Consider the following 19,423-nt stretch of genomic DNA (forward strand, 5'->3'; position numbering starts at 1 on the left):
GCGATAAATATACTCGCTGATTAGGTCAAAGTGGCCAAGGCCGGATGGATCGGTCAGGATATCATAGCTGCACCGCGAATATTTGGTCAATTGCTATGTGAAGTCAGACGGTCGATTTTGTAGACCTAACGTGTAGTTGTTTTGTCTGGGCCCTCCCTTGTCTCGCTCCAGGCCAACTCATATATTCACGGGATTCATTGATGCTTCGTAGCCCTACAGAGCCGGGAAATCTCTGGGCAGTGGGCACGGTTACTGAAAAGAAATCAACGTTGTGGTTTCAATAGTCTCGATTCTTTTTAGCCATCCTCCTTTATGGACTTCGAAGAGGCTATCTTTAAAGTTCAAACTAGGGACCATTAAACTTGTCTTCGCATGTAGGCTTGTAGTTTTGTTTCTATCAGGCTTCTTTTGGCCTTCCCCCAGCTGTTCGGCTTAGTTCGGAGAAGCCCCAGGCCAAAGCATTCGAGATCCCTTCTTGGATAGCTTTTTTCAGAGAATGCAAGCAGGTGCCACACCATGGCCAGACGTGGCCGACTCCAGCTAGGATGGTAGAAGAAAATGAGGGGTCAACGATCATGGTTAGCTAAATTAATAGGCTGTCCATTGATCTGGTCCCTTAGTCCCTACTAGTGTAGAACAGTTTCTTTCCGAACACCGTCATGTACAGATACTGCCATGTACTGCGTATGCGTGCGAACTACAGCAACGCAGATCTATGATACTGAGACAATGTCTTGGGAGGACCGCGGCCTGTCACCCTCACCCCCATCAACTGGCGAGTTGTGGATCCACAGCCTGAACTCACATCAGTTGCCTCTCGAGGAGTACTCAACGTAGTTGCTACGAGAGGGTAGATCTTTGATAGTCCAGAGAGGGATTGGTTTGAGTCCTCATCGAATTCCGTGACCCAACGCTGCTTTTGACGCCGCTTAGTCACCGCTGCCTTTTGTCAGATCGCTTGTAAGCAGCTCGAAGACGATTCATCAATTCCGTTGACAGCGGGAAGAAGCGAGCAGCCAGACTGTTGAGCAGCCCTACCTATTTGTGCTTGGAAACAGGAATATGAAGAGCCCTCGTTGGCCTGCTGAAGCTGCGCGGAAAAAGAGGCCAAGGGAGGTATCTCCGGCTTAGCCTATCAAGCAAAGGTAGCGCGTTGCTCATGGTTATTGAGGATGACGAGATCCGATTCGCAAAGACCGTGGCAGTCATACGCGACGTATGCAGACAGGCACATACTTGGGAAGCCGTAGGTCCCTCGAGTGTGCCATGGCTCGAGAGCCTATAGGTAGGGCATTCTCGTGCAACGGCGTCATGCAGGACGTGGTGGCTGGCATCACCTCAGCCGGCAGAAGCCACCATCCGCACACGATGATGCCGTTGGAAGCTGGCGGATGGAAGAAGTGGAAGTGGAAGTGGAAGAAGCGAGAGTGAGACTCTGGCTGCAGCATCTCATCCATCCTGGCTTGTCCAGCTTGCCGAAGGGATCCGTCTCAAGATAGATGGAGATGTAATGGGACGTCAGGTGTTTGAACTTCGTCGTCCCTTTTCCTTATTGATGGTATCCCGGGGATCTACGCTGAGATCATCGTTGAGACTGGGGACTGGGGAAAGAGGAAGAAGAAACAACGGAAGCGAGGCAGGTGGAGATGCAAGACAACGTGACCCGTTTGAAAACTTACCTCTAAAGGTAGTAGCATGTCACAGGCGATGTTATAGTTGACACGGTGGGATATGGCGGGGTAGCACCTGAGAAGAAGGGAAAGCGCCATCCTCTTTCTCACCGCCCACGGCAAGTACCGGTGAAATTCTATGTTGTTGGAATCACCAGACATTCCATATTACCTCGTCTGTCAATTCAGTTATCAATGTAATGTCGGTTCAGTATAAGGGAACTCCATAACCCCAGTGGTCCGTATTCTGAATCAACGATGACAACTCAAACTGATCAGCTTGTTTGACCCAGGAAGCAAGATAGCAAACCACCTTTACATGACCTGTTTGCTGCTGCTTGCCTCTGTAGTGGTCAAGAGATAGAGGTAGCATACCTATACAAGCTTAGAGGGGTGCTTTGAATCAAACAAACAGCACCGTTCGATGATGGGCAGATTGTGAGGGAAAGTGGTTGGTTGAATGGTAGCGTGACCTGTACCACCCCAAGATACCTCTAGGTAGGAAAGAAAAAAGAAAGAAAAAAATCAACAGCCCCTGACTTTCTCCGTTATTGAAGGTTCCGGAACCTCAACGTCGACCCCAGATTGTAGGCCTTGAGGTTGGACGGGGTAATCAATGACCAAGAGTCCCAGTCTCAGAGTGGTCCATGATACAGCAGGTCCCGTCCCGTCATTAAAGGTACTGTAGGTTGTGTCCCGTCAAGCGGCCAAGTAAGTAGGTGCGCGTGTGATTGGCCAGCTTTGAGCTCATTCCCCCGCTCTCGAAACGAAGCAACTCAGCATTGGATGCCCGACACCCATGTTCTCGCCTCGTTGTACATACCCTCAATCGCGCTGTCCTGCGTACGTGGGGTATTGAATATCTGATATATGGTATACCTACAAACGACCGTTTTCGCGATTCGGTAACTAGGCAAGCCGTCATATATTAGCGCCAACTCCTAACGTTTGGCTCAAAGCCAATTTTATTTAGTATTTTCAACACAGCTTTACGAAAAGCCACTCTATCGTGGGGTAAAAAATTAGGAAAAGCACCAGTGAATTCAACGCGCCCAAAAGGGAACTCTTAGCTCAAGTTACTTTTAGGTCGAGTTGTGGAGAAGAAAGTCGATTACTTGGGTCTTTGGTTTGGCTTGCAAGGCGTACGCGGACAGCTACCTGTTGTTTCATGTAGATGCGTACCGTAGGTACCTAGGTGCTGGCGGTACGTAGGTAGAGGTACCTACTCTACGTAGCGCAGGTGATCACGTAGTGAACATAGTGACGAAAAAAAAAAAAAAAACGGTGTGCTTGGAGAGGTCCCGTCCCGTTGGACTGTTCTCTTGGGAGTCTTGGGTGTTCCAATGCCGGGACAGGAAAAGCAACGACTTGAGAAAGCACAGCACGCTTTACCTTGTCCGAGCGAGGGGGGAAGACGCAGTGGAAGTTTTTCTTCCGTGTAAATCAGCGAGTCGGTCCACCGCTTCCACCCCGTTGAAGTTTTTGTCAGGTATCCCGCCATCTCACATTCTTTTCCTTCCCTTCTCGCTTGCTGTCAATCGATTATATCTTCTTCTCCCTGTACCTACCCATTAACTTGTCGGTGTTTGGAGAGCAGAAAGAGAAACTGCCGCTGTCACGGACGGGAAGCGAAACAAAGAGAGCCCCACTTTACACTAGCTTCCTTCCATTCTGGAACCACGGGACGGGGGCGGCTCCTCTCGAGCGAGTCACGACGGCAGTGGGCGGCCACTTCTCGCACTTCGGGCGACGGCAACACCACCGCGGATTGTCCGCGGCAACAGCTGGAGTCCACCAAGTCCACCAGAGCCCACCTTCCATCCTTCCTGCTCTCTGGGCACATCCTTGCGACGACTGACGACTCCGACTCCGACAACACCGACATCATCCATTATCGGGCCATACCTTAGCTTATCCCCGTTGATTCTGTCCGTCTTTTCGCCCACTGCACAGAAACTCGATTCGCGCATCACGGAACACGGAGTCGGCGGCTCCCAGCGCTACTACATACCCTCGCAATCTTCCAATTTTCCAATCTTCCAATCCAAGCTTCGTCTCGCTTGCCCAAAATTGACCGCACAACTCACTTTCCACTTCCTGCAACCCCTGTTCGTTCAAGGCGTGCCACTCATCCACTGCTGTCGACAACCACCATCACCACAACCTACCGTCGCTCGACTAGTAGGTCGTGCAAGGACGCTCAGTCCATTCTTTCACGATTCTGCAGTCCATACTGCCTCTCCCGCCTTCACGTGCTGAGCGACTGGAGCCTTCACACATAGTGCATCCCGTCTGACGCAAGACGGTCTACCCGACGCCAGTCAGTCCACCGCCCGCCTGGGTCCGATTCCCGTCCTGCGACTGCTGTAACCTGCACCGTTCGGCGCTGGCCCAACAACCACGGTTCAACGACACCTCAACCTCCCACCCTGCCCGACCACGACCACGAACACCGGCCTACCGCATTCCGACGACATCTAGACCACCGCGCATCAGACGACGGCGACATACTCAGGTCAAGAAAACACATTATGTCTCAGGCTTCTGCTGCGCTCTAGCTCTGGCACGTCTGCCAGACAGCCCTCGGCTCCACCCCGGACGTCCTTCGACAAGACAACGAGAAGCACGCACGCCAACCATACGAGTCTAGCCTCAGCTTCCACCTCCTCAGTTTCCGAGCCCCCTTTCCACGGAAATTTGCCCGCCGCCGCGTCCTTCTGTTGGAAAGATTGGAAAACTGCCGACCTCTTATCGCCTCACCCTAACATCGTTTCAGATGGTTCTACAATAACCTGACCTCCCCGTCGTCCAACTCAGTCATCATGGAGGAACAATCCAAGGCCCCGAGCCTGCTGGCTCCGCCGGCCGTATCGTCGCTCAGGACTGGCAAGATGGAGCGATCACTCAGCGAGAATATCCGCGAGGAGAGAGAGGACCTTCGAGAGGCCGCCGAACAGACCCTAAACGTCATCATGGACCTCAACCTGGACGGTACTATCCGATGGGTCAGCCCTTCGTGGGTTGATGTGATTGGAACCCAACCCGAACAAGTTACGGGAACTGCTATCACAGACCTGATCGTCAGCGACAACAAGTCCATCTTTGCCGATGTCATCGAAAGCATGCAAAGGGACGATTCAAAGTCAAAGTTCATCCGCTTTGCTGTCAAGGTCGGCCCACTGTCGCGGCTACTCCCGCCTGAGCAAGCAGAGGAGCCGACAATTATCGACGTGGAAGCACAAGGTATCATGGTCTATGATGGTGCATCTGGTAAAGACAGCCATGTAAGTGAACACCGATCATGTTTTACAAAGTGGACATGTGTTAGGGGAGCCGGCAAACCAACTGGATCTAACTCCATCATCCTTTGCAGACTATGTGGATGATACGGCCGTGGGTAGCGCCGCGTGAGATCAAAATCGATCTACCAGCCTTTATCGTAGAATCTCTCGGCTCAGGAGCTGAGGTTCTCGCTAGCTATCTTACCCAACTTGCAGAGTCCGGACTGGATGACCCAAATGGCCATCCTCCACCAGCGCCAGTGCTCTGCCGTATTTGCGAACGCCAGATCCCGCCTTGGTGGTTCGAAAAGCACACCGATCTGTGTCTACAGGAGCATCGAGCGGAAATGGATGTTCAGATGACCCAGGAAAGTCTGATTGATCACCGTCACGCCATTGTCAAAGTACTCGACGCCCTCGAGGCCCGTCATAGCCGCACTTTGATTGGAGACCCTGCCAATTTGCCGATTGCCGAGTACAAAGGCATGCCCATTGGTCCTCCAACATCCACGACATCGTCCCCGGGGACATCATCGCCAAGTTCAAACTCCGGCCGGTCGAGGGACAGATCATCTGGATTCGGACATTCGAGAGCCAGATCCTTTGCTATCCGTCGGCCGCAAGCCCGAATTGTTGAGCTGCTCCTTGATCTATGCGACACTGCGATCGAGATTAGCACCCCTGCCATCAAGGAGACCACACAAAATCCGGCTGAATTTCGTACGCAGTCACCCCAGTCAGAGGGCCGTATTTCCCAGGTGATGCAATGGGAAACACCTGGCACGAACACACTCGAGCAAGAACAAGGTCTTGCGTTGCTCTGTACTGATACGGAGGCCGTTGCTAAGGCCAAGGTTGAAGCTGTCTTCCGCCATCGCAGGATTCTCGAGTATGCCGAGAGGATTCGAATCGAATTTGCCATCGTGGTCCAGGAGTGTATCGATGAGGCTATGCGCAGGGCTGCCAAGATCGCCGCTGGTCGACTTAGTGACTCTACTGAAGAGGAGGAAGAAGAGGACTTCGAGCAGACTGAGGACGAAGAAGCGACGTCTGCACAGGAGGAGGGGATATTCCCCGGGTCCTTCGATGCTCCTTCGACACTGGCAATGGCTTTGGAAAAGGCCCACATTTCGGGAGAGCGCCCCAGCCGCCGATTATCAATATCAATCAAGTCTACTCGATCTAGCAGCCCAAAGGAATGTCCCACGCCTCGATCTAATCGGGGTACACTGGGTAACCTTGCCAGCGCAACCCAATCGAGACGAGAATCCATGCTTTTGGAAAGCGACACTGGCGACAGTGATGGCGGAAGCATCAGATCCTCGTCTGTCGCCTCGAGGATGCCAACCCGAACAGAATCGCCGCTGTCTGAGTTTAGCGACCTTCGCCGGCATGCAAGTTCGCGACAACGTAATCGAAGGAGCCTCATTCTTCCAGGAACAATATCCCCTCGAAGACAAGAATCTCCGTCGCGAAATGGACCACCATCGTCACCCCTCCGACTTCACAAACCGCGTAATTTGCCTTTCCCTTCTGACAGCCTGGTCTCGCCCGAAGCATCACCGATGCTGCCGAGTAGTGAGTTTACTTCTCCAACCCCTCCCAGTATCCATCATCACCGGCGACAATCCTCAGCAGCCGTGTCTGCATCAACCGGGGATCTTGGTTTCAAACCCCCACCCTCGCCTCGTCTCAGCGCGGTCGTTGGCGCTCCGCAAGCCAAAGCAGTTCCTCCATCGATCAAGGACTTCGAGATCATCAAACCCATCAGCAAGGGTGCGTTCGGAAGCGTCTATCTATCCAAGAAGAAGTCAACCGGCGAATATTTTGCGATCAAGGTCTTGAAGAAGGCCGACATGGTAGCCAAGAACCAGGTCACCAATGTCAAGGCAGAACGTGCCATCATGATGTGGCAGGGCGAAAGCGACTTTGTTGCCAAGCTGTATTGGACGTTTTCGAGTAAGGACTACCTCTACCTGGTCATGGAATATTTGAATGGTGGCGACTGCGCGTCATTGATCAAAGTACTGGGGGGTCTCCCCGAGGACTGGGTGAAGAAGTATCTCGGTGAGGTTGTTCTCGGTGTCGAACACCTCCACAGTCGGGGCATCGTTCACCGTGACCTGAAGCCCGACAATCTGCTTATTGACCAAAAGGGACACCTGAAGTTGACTGACTTTGGCCTCTCGCGCATGGGTCTCGTTGGTCGACAGAAGCGTGCTCTTAACAATGGCGCTGACGCAGCTCCGGACTTGCTCAAGCAAGGCCCTTTTGTTCGGTCCTCTTCGATCGCATCATCTCGTTCCACTTCTCTCGACGTTCATGCTCGCAACCCTTCCCCTCTGTCGACCCCACAAATGACGCCGAGCGACTATGGTGCCGGTCTAGGACAGCCATCCTACTTCAACCTCGGGGTGTTATCTCAAGAACCTCGGCGGTTATCCGCGAACCGCAGTGACAGTGGCGGTAGCGAAGCACTGTCGCATATGCTTCCAAATCTGTCCCTGAACGACACCCTGTCCGTCCCGCCTCAAGCCATTCAGTCTCCTGGCGAGCGTAGCGAAACCGACGAGGGCACAACCCCCGACTTCGTCTCGCTCTCCCACGCAACCACGCAAAGCAACATAGACGCCAACAGAGGTACTCCTCCACAACAGCCTCATATGCCCCCGCCGAATTGGGCGCTTTTCGACCCTCAAGATACCAATCGCCGTTTTGTTGGAACACCCGACTACCTAGCCCCAGAAACTATCAGGGGAGAGCCTCAAGACGAGACAAGTGATTGGTGGTCCGTTGGATGCATCATGTACGAGTTTTTGTATGGAATCCCCCCCTTCCATGCACCTGAAGCGGAACAAGTCTTTGGGAACATCCTGGCACGTAAATTGGAGTTCCCTGATGACAGTGATATGGAAATCTCTTCAGAGGCCAAGGATCTGATCAACAAGTTGTTGTGCTCGGATCCTCATCAGCGGCTTGGGGCGAACCGCGAAGACAAATTTCAGTCAGGAGGTGAAGAAATACGTAGCCATCCGTGGTTCGAGGGTGTCAATTGGGAGACATTGCTGCAAGATGATGCTCAGTTCGTTCCTCAACCTGAGCATCCAGAAGATACTGAATATTTTGATTCACGTGGCGCCGTCCTCCAGTCCTTCGCTGAAGAAATGGAAGATCAGTCTTCACCTCCTAGTTCAGCCCCAGCACCTGATTATCATAACAGGCCGCATGATGCGTTGGCGAAGGTTAGGTCCCAGGTCAACTCCAACATCAACACCGTGAAACGAGGTTTGATGCCGCTTCACATCCCCCCTCATGTCCGTGATTTGAAGAGCAGACGCTTGAGCGAGCCAGTTGCTGCCGATGATTTCGGAAACTTTTCGTTCAAAAATTTGGCTGTTCTCGAGAAGGCGAACAAGGATGTCATACAAAGACTACGGGCAGAGGCTGCGGAGTCTCAGACCAAGCCCATCAGTCCTGGAGCATTGAGCTCTATCAGCAGTCCTGGCACGATTGGAGCCTTGGAAGGCAGCCCAGTAATCGCCAACCCCGTCCAAAGGACGCTCTCTGCTGCAAAAGCATCTCAGCGTCCTCAGTCTCCTTCTGGTATTGGACACTCAAACTCTCCAAACAGAGCTTCACAACCTTCCTCACCTCTCCTTGTGTCGTTTGTGGCTGGCCAAGGTGCGGAAGGTCGACGCAAGGCGTCTAGTAACTCATCCAGCCTTTCACACCAATCGGGATCATTTCAATCTACGGTGGAAGGGATACGTGTTCCACCTACTCTTCAGAAGGCGGCCACAACGACTACTGCCTCTTCCCCGTCAAACGGGCGGCTCGTCATGCCTCCTTTACCTCTATCTCCGCAGAGGACTGTTCCTGCACACGCATTAACGTCAAGTCCTCGGAATACTAGCGGTCCAGCAACAGGTCGTGCTCGCTCCCTGACTGTCGGTTCTCAAGAAGGCAGTGGAAGTCCGATATCCGCCGACATTCTGGCTCACCATAAGCGCAGGAGTCAGGTCTTTGATATGTCGCCATCGTCATCCGACACCGAGGGGGATAAGGCGAATGCGCTTCTTCGGGTACAGCGCCGGCGTCAAAGCTCCAGACGGATGTCGCAGGTTTTGGATGGTCCCATGTTTCGACCGCTAGATGTCTTGATATGTGAAGACCACCCAGTGTCTCGCATGGTAATGGAGAAGCTCTTGGAAAAGCTCCGTTGTCGGACCATTTCGGCGTCAACAGGCCAGGAAGCCTGCCGATATGCTTTGAGCGACATCAAGTTCGATATCATCTTCATGGAGTTCAAACTACCAGTAATCAACGGCTCTGACGTTGCCCGAATGGTCCGCGAAACGAAGAACAAAAACCATCATACTCCCATCGTTGCTATCACGGCGTATCTTAAGGAACTTCATGCTCCGCATTACTTCGATTCGCTTATAGAGAAGCCGATTAGTTCTTCGAAGTTAAGTGAGGTCCTGAGTACTTTCTGCCAGTGGAAGCCCGCTTCGCCGGGTCAGGCCCAGATGTTGTCACTGGGCCTACCGCCCCCTGTACCGTCCGGTCTCAGGCAAGAAAGCCTGCGCCTGGAAGACAGCCCTGTTTCTGCATCCGGGTCTTCAAAATATACTGTCCACTCTGGCGGTAGCGTCAAAGAGGAATCAACTTGCTCAACATTCGGTGACTCCGAATCTGTTGCAACAGACGACATTCCTGTAGTGGTTAGCCGCAAGGCCACCGGTGACTGGAGTGAAGGTGGGCTAGGTATCTCAGGCTCAGAGGAGGTCCTAGTTGCCAGTGATGATGGATCCAAACCACCAGTACATACACGGTTGTTAACGCAGCAGTCCGCACCAGCGCAGATGGAGCACTCGGCAGGCCAAACGAAAGGTCCAGTGCCACAGCGCTCACTCGAGAAGTTGAGAGCAAGGCGAGAGTCCATCGAGAAGCGCAGGCTTGAGGGCTGCATAGACTCTGCCGATGACGAGGATGAGGAGCTTGGTGCTGGCCAGGCGAATACCGGGCAGGAACCGCATCCTGCCAAGCACCATCGCCCTAAATCCACATTACCATCGTCGAAGTTGGGAATTGAAATGATGCGGGCAAACAGCCATGATAGCATGACTGCCGCTGACTCTGAGGGCGCCAGCAGCGCTACGCTCGGGCCACCAACAGCCCAGATTGTCACTCCCACCACCGACGTGCAGATGGAACCTCCTCCACTGGTTGTCGATACTGCAGCGGCAACAATGGCTCCATACACAACTGTAGCAGACGAGGAAGCCGCTGCCGCCACTGTCTCTACGCCTCCTGACCTCAGGCCTGAGACTGAGGGCAGGAAAATCTGCCACGTTGAGCAAACACCGCGCCAATTGTCACTAGCAAAGGTGGATGAGGAGGCTGCCGAAGCAGATGAAGAGCCTACCCCTCGTCCACTTTCCCGGTCTGTGAATCAGTAGATACCTCTAGCAGTGATCAAAAGGCGCAACCTGGTGGAATCGCTCCAAACACACTACTCCAGCTAGAGATAACACAACGCATCGTTATCCACATTTTTCCTTATCTTTATGATTGTTTTCTTGGGGTCATATCTGTAATTTATCCAAGCGCGGCGTTATCGGGGGAGGGTGGAGGGGGCGGTCTCAACATAGTCGGGAAGGCCTGTATCATCTACCATTCATCATCATTCGCGGTTCTTTGACATGTTTATGTCGACTTGTGTTAACTTGTGTTGTGCGTTCAAAGCGTTGTGTGATGATAGTTTGTGATGTCATGAAACTGATGTGTGTATGTTGTGTATCAACAAAAAGACCCCGAGTTAGAGGTATTGGGAACGTTATGAGGTATGCTGAACATGAGAAGAGAAGTGTTACCCAAGATGCATGACGAGTTGGGAGTGTATGGGTGGATATGGACTTCTCCGGGCGACCAATATGAACATACTTCTCGTAACCCATAAGGATAGCAATAGGAAGAGAAGAGCCGAAGGAATGGATATCAGTGGAAAGATTGCACGCAAGCCGTAATCGAAACTGATACGGGCTTGCCGATGAAGACAGAAGGAACTCAACTGCCGTCATATGCAAAAAGAGGAAAAAGAAAACAAAAATTACCTACCGTAGAGTCTCGCGAAACTCGCAAACTACCTTCCCTCTTTGAGCGCCGGGTATATGGCAGATCTGTGCAGGTAGCTGGCAGGATCAGACCGGTCCCTGTACATTGAAATGTATGGTAGTTAACGTGGAGGGCAATGTTTCTGGTCGGACAACGGTAAATCTATCCTTTTTTACTGTACTTTTGACCGGGGGGATTTACCCTGGTTTACTAGGAAACCCGGGTACCGTTTTATTGTACTATAGAAATCCCTATCCCATACCCACACACACCATAGCGCCCCAGAAGGTTCTGCTTAGCGATATCAACGTTATCTATAAGTAAATAATAACAATCTCGTAGTGTTGCGTCTCTCTAATTCTCTCTTATTAAACGTTATAGATAATTTTGCTAACGCCCGGCAATTCGTTAAATATACTAAATACTTCGTCGTCCCTCGAATGCCGTCGTCCCCTAATATTAGGGAAGGTCTAACCTTAATAGACTTCTAGAAGGTAACCCACTTTAGTTGGGTTCGTAACAAAAGCCGTTATTATATCGAGAAAGATATTGTTATGGCCCAGTCAGACGGGTCATGCCACGGCAAGGCACTGCACTGGAATCCACGGTCGGATGCAATGACTGTGATTGGTTGTAGATTAGATAAGGATGAGTGGGCCGCAGCAGACCTGGCTCGGGGAGTATATCTCCCACCGCCAGCTGCGCGTACAACTCTTACCTTTTGTTTTACTCTTTAATTGTAAATTCTATATTGAACGTTAATAACGCTGTAGTTGTGCCTCGCCCGTTACGTGCTCTTACACTATTTACGACTTATCTTTCTACTAGGGACGGTATTAAATATCCTATTAGAAGAGATTTAAGGAAGAATTATAATGTAGCGATGTAGCGATTAATAATTAGAATTAATAACGGGGTAAGCTAATAATTAAATATTTAGTATATTACGATCCCCCTCTCCGCCTTTTAATAAAGGATTTCCGAAGAGGAGTTGAACCGATTATCGATTAGGTTACTAATTACTAAATAATAGAAAATTATATATATTATAATAGCTTATAATAATATTGAAGCTGCGTAGTTGCGTTATGTTTATTTCGATTCTAGCGTTCTAAGAAAGTATACGCCTAAAGATAGTAAACTACTCCCCTCCGAAGTTCAATATAAATCCTTAGAACCCAATGATTTCTATAGCCCCGACTATTAGGGTATTACTTTTTATACTATTAATACTAATAATGATAATAATAAGGAGTTCGATTTATTAGGCTTCGCCCCTAAGAAACTATATAAATACTACTTCGACTATATTTAATCTATTATTCATCGTACCTATTACTTTATTAATAAAGAAGTCCCTACTTACAATTTAAAGGAGCGATTTAACACTCTCCTCGATTATATATATTACAACGATATTACTTTTATACTATTTACCCTTATAATCCTTAAAAGTAAAACCGACCTTAAAATTAAATTTTTCGACAGCCTTATAATATATAACTAATTTACTACTATAATATAAACAACCCCCGAGGTTATATTTCTAGAAATATAGGTTCGTACTACTTTATTTATAACTACTATCGAATAAATTAATAATTTTATTAAAATATTTAATTAGGTTAATAACAATCTTTACTCCTTAGAGAATTAGGCCGACCGTTTTAATTCTATTACGGTGGACCTAACTAAAAAAATTGCTAGTACCGACCCGGACCCTCCGGTCGGTAATTCTTTCTATACGTTAAATATAAATTTTTAATAAATACTCGTAGAGAACCAGTGTTTTAAGAAAGAGAACCGATACTTACTAGCGTCCCTTAAAGCCGTTCTTAATACCGTAGGAAAGACTACGTTGGGTAATAGGGATTCCGATAATTCCAATAAGGATTCTAGTAAGTCCGGTGGTTCTAAGAGGTTAAAGAACAGTCCTCCCCCTAATAATAATTATAATAGATACTCCTATTCTAATACCCTTACTATTATTACTATTATTTAATTTATTAATAAGAAACGTTCAATTAAGGAAGAAAATACTAGTAAATTCTATAATAATAATAAGGAAGATAAGGTTACTTTCGATATTTAATTCTATTAGATTAAGACCAAATTCGAGGTTAATATTGATTACTTTAATAATAATTGTTAAAAGTTCGAATATATTATTAATCGATTAGTTAGTAAGGCTGCCTAAGTTTTACTACCCTATTTAAACCCTAATTATCCCGATCGTCTAATAATTTCTAATAAACTCCTAAAGTACTTTTGGAACGAATACTACGACTATAGTACTTACGAGAAAATTTTCGCTAAATTTAATAATTTAGAAATAAAATATGGTAAACGTTTCTAAACTTTTAAAAATATTTTCTAATACTTAGTTAGCTAATACCATCGCTTTTATAATTAATAGAAGAGTAACTTCTGTTAGAAGATTATTAAGGAATTCCGTTAAGCGGCTGAATTTATTTATTTAAATTCGTTAAAATAATTTAATAATTATATTTTACTATTTAATTCTTTAGATAAAGGTAATTGTATAAATACTTAAAAGAACTGCTAATGTAAGGGTAAGTAAGGCTTCTATTGCACTATAGGTTCTTCTAAAGAGATAGACATATTTAAGGCTATTTTTAAAATTAAAGTATTCGAACGACTATCGCCGGAGGAAATACGCAAGTTTAATTAAGAGGGTCGTTGCTTCTCTTACTATAAGAAGAATTATATAAGTAGTAAGTACCCCTATAAAGAGAAGCTTTTTAAGCAATTTAATACCTATTTAAATTCTATTACTAATATTATTTAGGGTAAGGATTCTTTTAATATTAAGGAATTACTTAATATACCAATTTCCGACGAAGATTCTTCCCCCTTGGACAAAGAAATTAATACCATTAAGGGAAATTAATTACTTTAGGACAAAACTCCCCTTAGGGTATATTGATAATTAATATTAATAGTATTTAATATTTAGATTTCAATCTTCGCAATTATCTTAGTAGAAAGCCCTCCTTTCTCATTAAATATAGTATAATTTTCAATAGAATTGCTATTACTATTCCTAATACTTTTATCGATACTGGAGTTAATATTTATATTATTATAAACCTCTCTTTCGCCCGAAAACTACGGAAATTATTAAAATTATTTGTATATGATGATTTCAACCCTAGATATATTACGCCCTATAAGAAATCAAAACTTAATTCCGTTGAAATCGCCCTTAAGGGGTATATTAAGATTTAGAACTATAAAGTCTTTAACTAATAGATTATTGTCCTTCCCAATCTAAAATACAATATAATTATTAGAAATATATAATTAATTTAAAATAATATTTTTACTAATTCAGCCCGTTCGCACTTATTATTTCTTTCGTCTTAGAAATAAAATTTTTTATATAATCTTAAAGTTAATAAAAATAAGGAATCGGAACCTATTAAATATCCGAATTTCTAAAAAGATGTAGATACATAGGAATTCCTAATATAAAAAGAAGATTAACGCTGATATAATAGTTGGGACTATTATAAAACTATTTAATTTAAGATTATTAAATTAAAGTACCTTATAAATTCTAAATAAACCGATTTAACTTCTTCGTAGCACCCCCTCTCTATCCTATAATACCGGTTATTATATTCCCTATCCCCGGACGTTACTAAGTATTGCTTTAATTATATAGATTAATAATTTTTCGAATGGATAGAGGAGATATTACCGGAATTGGAAGAATTCCCTCGAAAAACCCTACTACGCAAAGATAAGCCCGAATCGACCTAAGACCCGTACCCACTACGCAACGCCTAAAGTTAATATTATTTAAAGTATAATTAAGAATAGACTAAAAATCGCCCTACAAATCTGGTCTTTATAAGCGTGGAGCCCTTCTATAAAATAGTTAAAAAAATATATATTGATATTACTAACCTTTATAAATTGGATTGATTTATCGAGGACCGATAGGCTATTAGTATTAATTATTTAGAAATAAACAAGGAGGAACTAAAATAATAGAATTTAAAGGAAGTCCCCAATTACTATTACGATTTTTTTAAAATTTTTAATAAAATTAAATTAGATGTCTTCCCCGATTTATAATTGGATATCGACTATTATATCCCCCTAAATAAAGGCGCCTGCTTAGAAGATTTAAATTATAGTCCGCTATATAAAATGTCCTTCGAGAAGTTGGAAGCCTATAGGGACTATATTGTTGAAAATTTAGATAAAAGTTTTATAGAATTTAATACGGTTTTTTAGGCTATGTTAGTCTTATTTACCCCAAAGGCGAATAGTAGCCTTTATTTCTATATAAATTATTAGAAATTAAACGCTATTTTAAAAAAGGATTATTACCCCTTACCTTTCATTGAAGAAACTATTGCCCGTCTCTCTAAAATTAGAATCTTTATTAAAATTAATATTTATTAAACCTTCTATTGAATCCGGATATTTCCAAATAATAAAGATTTAATTACCTTCCGAATTCGCTATAGTATTTATAAATATAAAATCCTACCCTTTGGGCTGATTAATAAGCTAGCGATATTTTAATAATTTATTAATAAAGTTTTAATAGGGTATTTTAACGATTTCTATAGCGCTTATATTGACGATATTCTAATTTTCTCGGAAATAGAAGAAGAATACGAAATTTATGTTAAAAAAGTATTAGAACGATTTTGTAATGCCGGACTCTAAGCCAATATTAAGAAATACGAATTTCATATTACTACAACCAAATTCTTAAGTTTTATTATTTCTATAGATAATATTTCTATAAACCCTAAGAAGGTTACCGTAGTATACGATTAGAAGGAGCCTACTAGTATAAAAGGAGTATAATCCTTTATCGGTTTCTATAATTTTTATTAGAAATTTGTAAGAGAATTCGGTCGGGTAATCCGTCCTTTTACCTATTTAATTAAGAAAGATATCCCCTTTAAATAGATTAAAGAGTATTAAATTTCTTTTAATAAATTAAAGGAACGGTTATTAAAAATACCTATTCTTACCTACTTCTACTACAATAAACCTACTTATATAGAAACGGACGCCTCTAATAGGGTGTACGCTAGAATATTATCCTAACTGCAATTGGAAGATAAAAATTAATACCTAGTAATTTTCTTCTCCGAGACTATACTCCCGGTAGAATTGAACTATATTATTTATAATAAAGAATTATTTGTAGTTATAAAGGTACTAACGATATAGTAAGTAGAATTGATTAATATATATTTATTTATTATTATTACTAATTATTAAATTTTAAAATACTTCTCTATAAAAAGATTATTTAATTCTTATTAAATTAGATAGGTAGAATTAATATCCTAATACACCTTTAAATTCACTTATCGGCCCGGAAAGGAAAATGTAACTACCAATATTTTTTTAAAAAAATTAGAGGACTTTTGAATTATAAAAGATAAGAAGAAGGACTAATATACGCTATAACTATTTTATTAAAACTAGGAAGGAGTATTTTTATTCGTTAGGGATAAAGGGGATATATTAAATAATAATATTAATAATTTTGTATCCGAATTGTACCTTCTAAATAACGATAAGGAGCCTTTAAGATTATTCGGTATAGAGTTAGTAAATACCCTCTTAAAGGTAAATTGCGAAGATCCTTCCTTATTTATTTATTGAGTTAAGGTTAAAGGTAGGGACGTAGAATTTAGCCTACGAGAAGATAGGTTACTATTGAAGAAGGATAATTGTTTAGTAGTCCTAGAAGGAGATTTGCGCTGAATTTTAATTTATAAGGCTTATATTCGATTTATTACCGGGTACCCGGGAAGGAATAAAACGTAGTAATTCGTATTATAATAATATTAGTAAGTTAAAATATCTAGTGATATTGACTGTTTTATTAATAATTATTAGACTTATAAGGTATTAAAGGTCCCCCGAAATAAAACCCCCGGAAAATTGCACTTATTCGGCGTCCCTAACCGTATTTAGTACTATATTATAATTAACTTTAAAAGTATATTTAAGGATAAGCGGAGATATAATAATATAATAATTATAATAGACTAATTATCGAAAGCTTCCTAGTATATTCCTTACAAAGATATTATTATTATAAAATAAACCGTTTACTTTTATTATTACGGGCCTTAGTAAATTTATAATTGCTCTAAAAAAGTTGTAAACGATAGAGGTCCCTAATTTATATTGACTTTTACCGACGAAATATCCAAAATCCTCGGTATTAAATAGAAATTATCCTCCTCCGGATACTCCTAAATAGCGGGCCAAATAGAAATTATAAATTAATATATTAATTAACGCCTATACCCCTTTATTAATTATAATTAAAATAATTGGTCTATTATATTACCTGCTCTTAATATTATTTAGGCTTCCTTATACTATAAGAGTATTAGAATATCCCCCTATAAAGTAATTATAAGATTCCCTATACTATTACCTTTTTATTAGGACTGCCGGACTATTATAATATTAATTAAAGAATAGTATTCTTACAAGGAAGTATAATAAATTCTACAAATTTTATATAATTTCTAAGAATCGGCCCGTAATACTATAGCTAAAGCCCAAATAAAGTAAGCCGCCCAAATAAATAAATACTAACGCAATCCCGACTTCGGAATAAATAATAGAATATTTATTATTAAAAAGGCTTAATCAACCGATAGACTAAACGATAAATTCGACTTTCCCCTTATACGTATCCTATATAAAATTAAAGCGATATAGGGATATTCGTACGAATTCGAATTACCGCCGGTTTAGTAAGGAATGAAAATCTATTACACCAATCGTCTTCGAAAGTATATAGATAACCCCCTACCCGGCTAAATAAATAAAAATTTAATAAGAGAATTAATTAGCGATTAAAAGGAATAGAAGGTTAAAAATATTATTATCTCCCGGTTAATTAATAGAAGGTTATACTATTAAATAAATTAAAAGGGTTAGGACCCCGACTTAATATAATACTTTACCCGAAATTTCAAAAATTCACTTAATATACTTAAAGCCTTCTATAACGCAAATCCGAATAAACTTAGCCCGCTAAAACGATTTTGTATTTAGAAGGGGGCGCAAATAAAGAACCTAACCTTAGAAGATTACAACGAAGATAAATATACCGGAGGAGGGTAGAGTAGAGGATAAATTATTAAGAAGGTTAAATTAATTATATAGGTAAAGAGGGGAGAATTTTAGTATAGATTAATAAGAGCCTCCCGCGAAATACTTTCTAATAATAAAAATAATTTGTAGAATTAATCTAATAGCGTAGTAGCGGGATTAAGGGCCTCTAAATTATATTATGGGCCACCCCGAGGGTATCCCTCCCCTACTTAGAAAGCGATTGTAAGACTATAAGTTCGAACTATACTCGAGTTAAAATTTTTCTTTCTTTTTTATAAGATTCTAAGGGTAGAATTTTCTTAAGAGGGGGGGGTAATATTATAGCCCAGTTAGACGGGTCATACTATGGTAAGGCACTGTATTAGAATCTACGGTCGGATGTAATAATTGTGATTGGTTGTAGATTAGATAAGGATGAGTGGGCCGCAGCAGACCTGGCTCGGGGAGCATATCTCCCACCGCCAGTTGCGCGCACAACTCTTACCTTTTGTTTTACTCTTTAGTCGTAAATTCTATGTTGAACGTTAATAACGCTGCAGCTGTGCCTCGCCCGTTACGTGCTCTCACAGATATTAGGGCTGGTATTGAGGTCTTTTGTTATTTAATTAGATTAGGTAAATATTGGTATAAATAGGACAGCTGCCTTAATATAGTCCGTTAGTAGTAGGAAGGTAAGGCTACCGCTTATTAGTATTTCAATAATAGTGAGGTTAATAATAAGGATAATTAATTATTATTATTTAAATTCTTATATTATAGATTATTATTAAAGTTCGTATACCCTCAACCGTACTATAAAGTTTGGTTTATTACCCTTCTTTAATAAACCTTTATTATATAACATATCCCTTAGTATATTACAAGTATAGTAACCGTATTTAACTATAGCCGCCTCCTTTATTCTTTCCTTCCTTCTAGTTCTCTCTTCCTCTACCTCTTCGTTTTCGAATTTAAAATAGAGCCTATTATTGTCTTCATCCTCTAAGATAATTTTAAATTCGCCTAATTTATTACTAATAGTATTACTTGTTCGTTCCTAATTATCCTAAATTAGGGTATTTCTATTAATTTCTTTAATATTAATTAAATAATTTAATAACTTATTTAGAAGGATAGATATACTATTATCTTTAAATACTTTAATAATAATATCCCTCTTATTAGTTTATAATCTCTTACAATAATAAGAGACGGTATAAATAATTTAAACTCGCT

At 42.8% G+C, this 19,423-nt stretch overlaps 2 protein-coding genes across 2 annotated transcripts; one reads left to right on the top strand and one right to left on the bottom strand.

The window, feature by feature from the left end:
- Positions 1-3,285: 3,285 nt before the first annotated feature.
- Positions 3,286-3,562, bottom strand: B0T23DRAFT_402328 (uncharacterized protein; the record flags this gene model as incomplete). The annotated part of the gene is made up of 2 exons (XM_062838658.1): positions 3,286-3,410; positions 3,466-3,562. 2 exons carry the CDS (start codon positions 3,560-3,562, stop codon positions 3,286-3,288), a joined length of 222 nt encoding a protein of 73 aa, XP_062695413.1.
- Positions 3,563-4,492: 930 nt separating this feature from the next.
- B0T23DRAFT_426295 (uncharacterized protein) lies at positions 4,493-10,413 on the top strand (the record flags this gene model as incomplete). The annotated part of the gene is made up of 2 exons (XM_062839973.1): positions 4,493-4,954; positions 5,044-10,413. The coding sequence occupies 2 exons, from the start codon at positions 4,493-4,495 to the stop codon at positions 10,411-10,413; spliced, it is 5,832 nt and encodes a 1,943-aa protein (XP_062695414.1).
- Positions 10,414-19,423: the final 9,010 nt, after the last annotated feature.

Source organism: Neurospora hispaniola (assembly GCF_033458365.1).
Source record: "Neurospora hispaniola strain FGSC 10403 chromosome Unknown B0T23scaffold_2, whole genome shotgun sequence".
Taxonomy (NCBI): domain Eukaryota; kingdom Fungi; phylum Ascomycota; class Sordariomycetes; order Sordariales; family Sordariaceae; genus Neurospora; species Neurospora hispaniola.